General features: G+C 34.5%; 1 protein-coding gene and 1 pseudogene across 1 annotated transcript; one reads left to right on the top strand and one right to left on the bottom strand.

Annotated features, from left to right (window-relative positions):
- Positions 1-214: 214 nt before the first annotated feature.
- On the bottom strand, positions 215-2,247 carry LOC132254469 (G-type lectin S-receptor-like serine/threonine-protein kinase At1g11410; annotated as a pseudogene).
- A 1,208-nt stretch (positions 2,248-3,455) lies between these two features.
- On the top strand, positions 3,456-5,940 carry LOC100853639 ((3S,6E)-nerolidol synthase 1-like). Its single transcript, NM_001281131.1, is given in 7 exon segments — positions 3,456-3,557; positions 3,661-3,925; positions 4,083-4,455; positions 4,568-4,786; positions 4,869-5,007; positions 5,122-5,370; positions 5,650-5,940. Coding segments are annotated over 7 exon segments (1,638 nt in total).
- Positions 5,941-6,222: the final 282 nt, after the last annotated feature.

Here is a 6,222-nt window from a genome sequence, read left to right as displayed (position 1 = left end):
CAGAAGCCTTGCAAAACATAAGAATTAGTCAATTATGTAAATAAATAAAAAACTAACCATTTTATTTCTCATCCACATAAGCATACATATATTACCCTATAATTACATCTAATTAAAAAGAAAAAAGTGAGTTATAAAGGTAGAGAAATTTAATTATATTGTGTGCATAATTTATTGTCATGGTAAATAAATGTATACTTGAGAGCTTAAACATTTAACGTGCATCCATAGTTATTGTTAGCTCATTTATAGAAGCTTCTACAGTAGGTGAGTTTGCATCATTATGACATGGTTTCACAACAAATGCAGGCTGATTAGGAAGAGGGAGAGTGGAGTTGTTACCCAACATGGAAATAATTGTCAACATGGTAGGTCGATCTATTATGAATTCTTGCACACATAAGAGTCCAATGTGGACGCATCTCAATACTTCGTTTGTATGATTTGACTTTTCTAGTGATAGATCTACTATGTCTAAGGCTTTGCTTTCTGTCCATAGGCTCCAAACCTATTTTTTATTTTTTCAATATCAAATAGCTTACATAAGTAAATAATATAAGGGAAAATAAAGCAACAAAGGTTCAATTTACTTACATATCCAACTAAGTTGAAGGAGGGGCTACCATAATAATAAGTTGTGTTTTTTCTCCCAGTAATAATCTCTAATAGCAAAACCCCAAAGCTATATACATCATATTTTATTGAAAATAGTCCTTCCATTGCATATTTAGGTGACATATAACCACTGCAGTGACAAACAAGAAAAACTATTAAGATTTAATCATGTGTTCCTTATTGGTATCTCATATATGATACTTACTATGTCCCAACTACCCGATTTGTGCTTCCTTCAATTTGATTCCCACCAAATAATCTAGCCATACCAAAATCTGAAATTTTTGGGATCATATCAACATCTAATAGAACATTGCTTGCTTTTAGATCTCTATGTATGATTCTTAATCTTGAGTCTTGATGAAGATATAAGATCCCTTGGGCAATTCCAATAATGATTTCAAAGCGCTTCTCCCAAGTTAACATTGATCTTTTTGTTTCATCTGTATAAAAGATATGAAACATTAATTAGTAATGAATGAATGGTTAAAAGAGCCTTTCTAAATGATTATACAAGAACCAAAGGTAAAAAATATTAACAAAATGGTAGAAGATAAGACATCAATACCAAAAATGAAAGAGTCCAAGCTTTTGTTTGGCATGTACTCATAGATTAGCACTTTCTCTTATTCTTCAATACAACAACCTAGAAGCTTCACAAGATTTCTGTGTTGGAGTTTTGCAATTAAGGTGACTTCATTCTTAAATTCTTCTACTCCTTGCCCTGAATCCTTTGATAATCTTTTCACAGCTATTTCTTGTCCATTAGATAACTGGCCCTAATGATCATTATAATCCAAATTTAGCTTATTCATGATCTATATAGCGGAAAATTCAACTTGATATAGTAGTTGTCATGAAACATATATGTAGAAGTGATTAACAAGCCATACAAATTCAATACACATCATTGAGAATGAGTACCTTATAAACTGAGCCAAAACCGCCCCGTCCAAGTTTATTAGTGAAGGAGAAATTATTTGTTGCTGCAGCTATAGTGCTTAGATCAAATAATTGCAATTTAGAAGGTGTCCTACTTTCATTGCCCTGCTTTGCTTTTGAATAGTGTGCAAGCCACGTATCACTCAAGTTCAAATTAAACAACAATTTATGTTGTCTTCCTTTACCTGCATATGTTGAGAATCAATAACAAATAGTTAATGCATGTTAAATTTTTAAGCACTTAGGTTTGTGGAATTATTCTACATTATTTGATTATGGTAAAAATAGAAATTAATTAGAACATTGTTTGATGATGTTTTAAACAAAATTGTTTACGGTTTTTTCAATCTATTCTCCATAAAGAAATCAAGCATTTATGTACAATATAAAAGTTCTCAACTTATTTTCATGTTTCTAGTTATTTGTAAAAACAATCTACAAAAAAAAAAATTAAAGCAGGTCAAATAAAGACAGTTTTCAAGTGCTTAGAATTTTTAGAATGATTATATTTTATTTGATTATGGTAAAGGAAAAAAGGAAAAAAAAATATGCGAGAAAAAGAAGAAGAAGAAAGTTTCAGTGTTGCTTTACCATAGATTTTTAATTACCTTTTCTCTTCTTCATTACCAACCAAGATAAGGAGACCATGAGAACCGTGACCAAAGCAAGCCCCACCGTGAGAATCACCATCAACCATTTCTTGTGAAAGATATTTTTCTTTCTTTTATTTTGAGCTAAAAATGAGAAGATCAGAGAGGAAAAAAATCATTTGTAGGTAAGTCTGAAGACCCTTTCTCAATGCAAAGGAGAGGTAAAACCAAAATACCATAATATGACATGTAGCTCTTATGACAACTTGAAAATGGAGCCTAACGAAATAATAATATTAATAATAGTAAAACCTATAATAATAATAATAATAATAATAATAATAATAAAGGAAATTACAAATTATACAATTATAAAATATGATAAATGTAAAAGAAAAATAAGCAACAACATAATAAAAAAAAAAATTAACAATAGCATATAAATAAAGAGAGTAAAAAAGAGATAAATGCAAACTTAATATTTTAAAGTGATTCAATATAACCTAAACTACATCCAGTACCCTCCTCGAGCTTCAAATCAAGGATTCCACTATGAAACAAAGGCTTCTAACATAAGCCTCCAAATATATAATTGGATTATAATTCCAATTAATCATGGTGGACTTATGAGTCTAAGTATCCTCTTGGATTTTAATTTCAAGGAACCTCTACATACATATCAAGAGAACTACTCTTGAATCCCTGTCAGATTTCTAAAGTCCTATCCTTGTTAGATTTTTTCTCAATGGGCCAGGTGTTGGTTGGCAAAATTCTCCATGTTTTTTCAAAGTCAGAGAACAGACAAGTGGTTAATTGATGAGAATTCAAGGAGGTCCATGAGTTTTGGCTACTATGGTTAGGTAGTAGCTAGGCCGAGGAGAATCTATATATTCCCCTACCCACGCGAAAAACGTTTCTAATTATTGAACCAAAATGATAAATCTCCACCGATCTTCTGAACACATTGACTTCTATGTACGAAAATATTTTGAGGTTACGAAATAATGTAGAAAAATATTTTGATTTCTTTATATTTTATTTTCATAAACTAAATAAGCCAGAGAGCTTAAATGAATTGAAGGTAGCGAGGGCATACAAGGAACGTGAAAAGCATGTGGTAGGAAGAGACCCATTCACGTTTGCCACTATTATAAAGGATGATATTTTCCAATCAAGCCAATTCTATAAATTGGGTCCCGTGCTGTACGTAGTACCATCCACACAAATACCACCTATTCCGTTCATCAAACTCTCCCTCATTCCCAATCGCCTGCTGAAAGCAAACTCAACTTCACCAACATCTTCAATATGCCAAGTGCTCACACATGGAGCATTGCTAAGGATCAGAACTTGGTTTCTATCCCCTCAGAAAAGGATAATCATCCATCCACAGAATATCCCAGCCCCACTGTTAAGCTTCAGTCCCCATTTTCCATATATATTTTTTGCTCTTAGTTCTTATGGCGGTTTTTCACTTTTCAACTTCCTACTGTTGACAATCTTCCTTTGGCAGAATGAATTTTACATGGAACATGCACAAAAACTGGAGGAAGTTAGGAGCGTACTCAAGGAGGTAGGAGAAGATACATTGGAAGCTTTGCTCATGATTGATGCCATCCAACGCCTAGGCATTGACTACCATTTTCATGGAGAGATTGAAGTGGTACTACAGAGACTACATACGAAATTTAACACTCTGAGTGATTGCCATAACAATCTCTACGAACTAGCACTTGGCTTCCGGCTATTGAGACAAGAAGGTTACTATGTGAGTGCAGGTGGGATTTTCTTTTTCTTTTTTCTTTTTTTTTTCTTTTTTTTTCTTTTGGGTTTTCCCCTTTTATTTATTTATTTTTTAAAAATATTCTAAGTTTCGACTATTAAATCATTTGTTCTAGAAGAGTAAGTTATTTAATGGTTATCGTGTATGAACAGATGTCTTTAACAATCTCAAGGACACAGAGAGAAAGCTTCAAGAAAAACTAAGCGAAGATATCAAGGGATTAATGGGTTTGTATGAAGCTTCGCAGCTATGTATAAAGGGGGAAGATATACTCGAAGAAATCGGAAACTTCAGTAGCCAGCTTCTTAATGCATGGAACACGCACGATGATCACAGTCCAGCTAGAATTGTTAGGAACACATTAGGCCATCCCCATCATAAGAGCTTGGCAAGGTTCATGGCCAAAAGCTTTCTTAGCGATTTTCAAGGCACAGATGGATGGATAAATGTCTTCAGAGAACTAGCAAAAATGGATTTCAACGTAGTTAAATCCATACACCAGAAGGAGATGCTTCAGGTTTCCAAGTGAGTTTCACTGACCTTGAATTAAGTTAATTTGTTGCTCTCCAAAGATTATTCCCTGACGTACCTTTCATGTAAATAATTTTTTTTTTTCTTTCTCTTTGTACCTAATTAGATGGTGGAAAGATCTAGGTTTGGCCAAGGAGTTGAAGTTTGCAAGAAACCAACCACTGAAATGGTACATGTGGCCCTTGGCGGTCCTCCCGGATCCAAGCTTGTCGGAACAGAGGGTTGAGCTCACAAAACCCATCTCACTAGTCTACATAATAGATGACATTTTTGATGTTCATGGAACACTTGATGAACTCACTCTCTTCACAGAAGCTGTCAACAGGTAGGCATATAACAACAATACAATTCATCAGAATGCTTCTACAAATCTCAAAAATCATCATTTAATTACTAATTGCATGTAGATGGGAATATGCGGCTGTTGAACAACTACCAGACTACATGAAGATATGTTTCAATGCTCTTAATGGAATCACCAATGAAATAAGTTCCAAGGTCTACAATGATCATGGGTGGAACCCCATGGAATCTCTTCGAAAGGCAGTATGTCAAATAACATTTACCATACTAGATTAATATTCATTTTAATTGCAAATGCAAAAGAGTTGGAAGTGCCTCTGCAATTTTTTGATAGTTTATTTTATTTTTTGCAAACAGTGGGCATGTTTATGCAATGCATTTCTAGTAGAAGCAAAATGGTTTGCTGATGGACACGTGCCAAAGGCTGATGAGTACTTGAAGAATGGGGTCATTAGCTCCGGAGTACATGTGGTGCTAGTTCATATGTTTTTTCTCCTGGGTCATGGCATAACCAAGAGAAATGTAGACATTGTGGATGATTTTCCTGAGATTATATCTTCGGTCGCAAAAATTCTTCGCCTCTGGGATGACTTGGGAAGCGCCAAGGTAAATCTCAAGAAACATAAAGAAAATGACCTCTAGCCTCCAGTTTCAGTCTGTTTTATACATACCTACCCCTGAGAGCGATCTCACTGAAAATTCCTTAACATATAAACTACACCCACGCCAGCTCATTAATGGTTGTGGTCACTTCTGGTGGGGACCACATCATGTGGTAGATGTCTGGTTTCCCACTATACATTCATAAACTGCTTCCGAGAACGGGAATGATGTGTCGTATTCATAGTTGGCCACTAACACATATAAGCATTAACACTTTTACAGGACGAGAATCAGGACGGGCACGACGGATCATACCTGGAGTGCTACATGAAAGAAAAACCAGGGACTTCCATAGAAAATGCCCAATGCCATGTTATGCATACTATTTCAGAGACATGGAAGCGCCTCAACAAGGAATGCCTTGCTCCAAATCCATTTTCAACGTGTTTTACCAAGGCTTGTCTCAATGTTGCAAGGATGGTTCCTTTGATGTATAGTTATGATGATAATCAGTGCCTCCCAAGCCTTGAAGAGCACATGAAGTTGCTTGTCAATGAAAGCATTTCCTCATAAAGTATTCTGTAGTCGATGACAATGTTAAATTTTCAATACTTATATAGTTGACAAATATCACATATAAATAAATGGATAAGCGAAAGAATTTCAATAAATAAAATTGTGTTATTGTGTCAAGAGGAATTTGATGAAAGCCCTGTGATTTCATCTGAATGGAAAATGTGCCCCTTATTCTTGGGTAATAGCTGGCTAATGTATATCAATTTGGATATGTGGATCACATTAGCTTAGACAGGAATGATAGTCAGATCATGTGATTATTGACAACAAAGTACTTGG

The sequence above is a fragment of the Vitis vinifera genome, chromosome 10, assembly GCF_030704535.1.
Source record: "Vitis vinifera cultivar Pinot Noir 40024 chromosome 10, ASM3070453v1".
Lineage (NCBI taxonomy): Eukaryota > Viridiplantae > Streptophyta > Magnoliopsida > Vitales > Vitaceae > Vitis > Vitis vinifera.
This window is presented reverse-complemented; position numbering and strand designations above follow the sequence as displayed.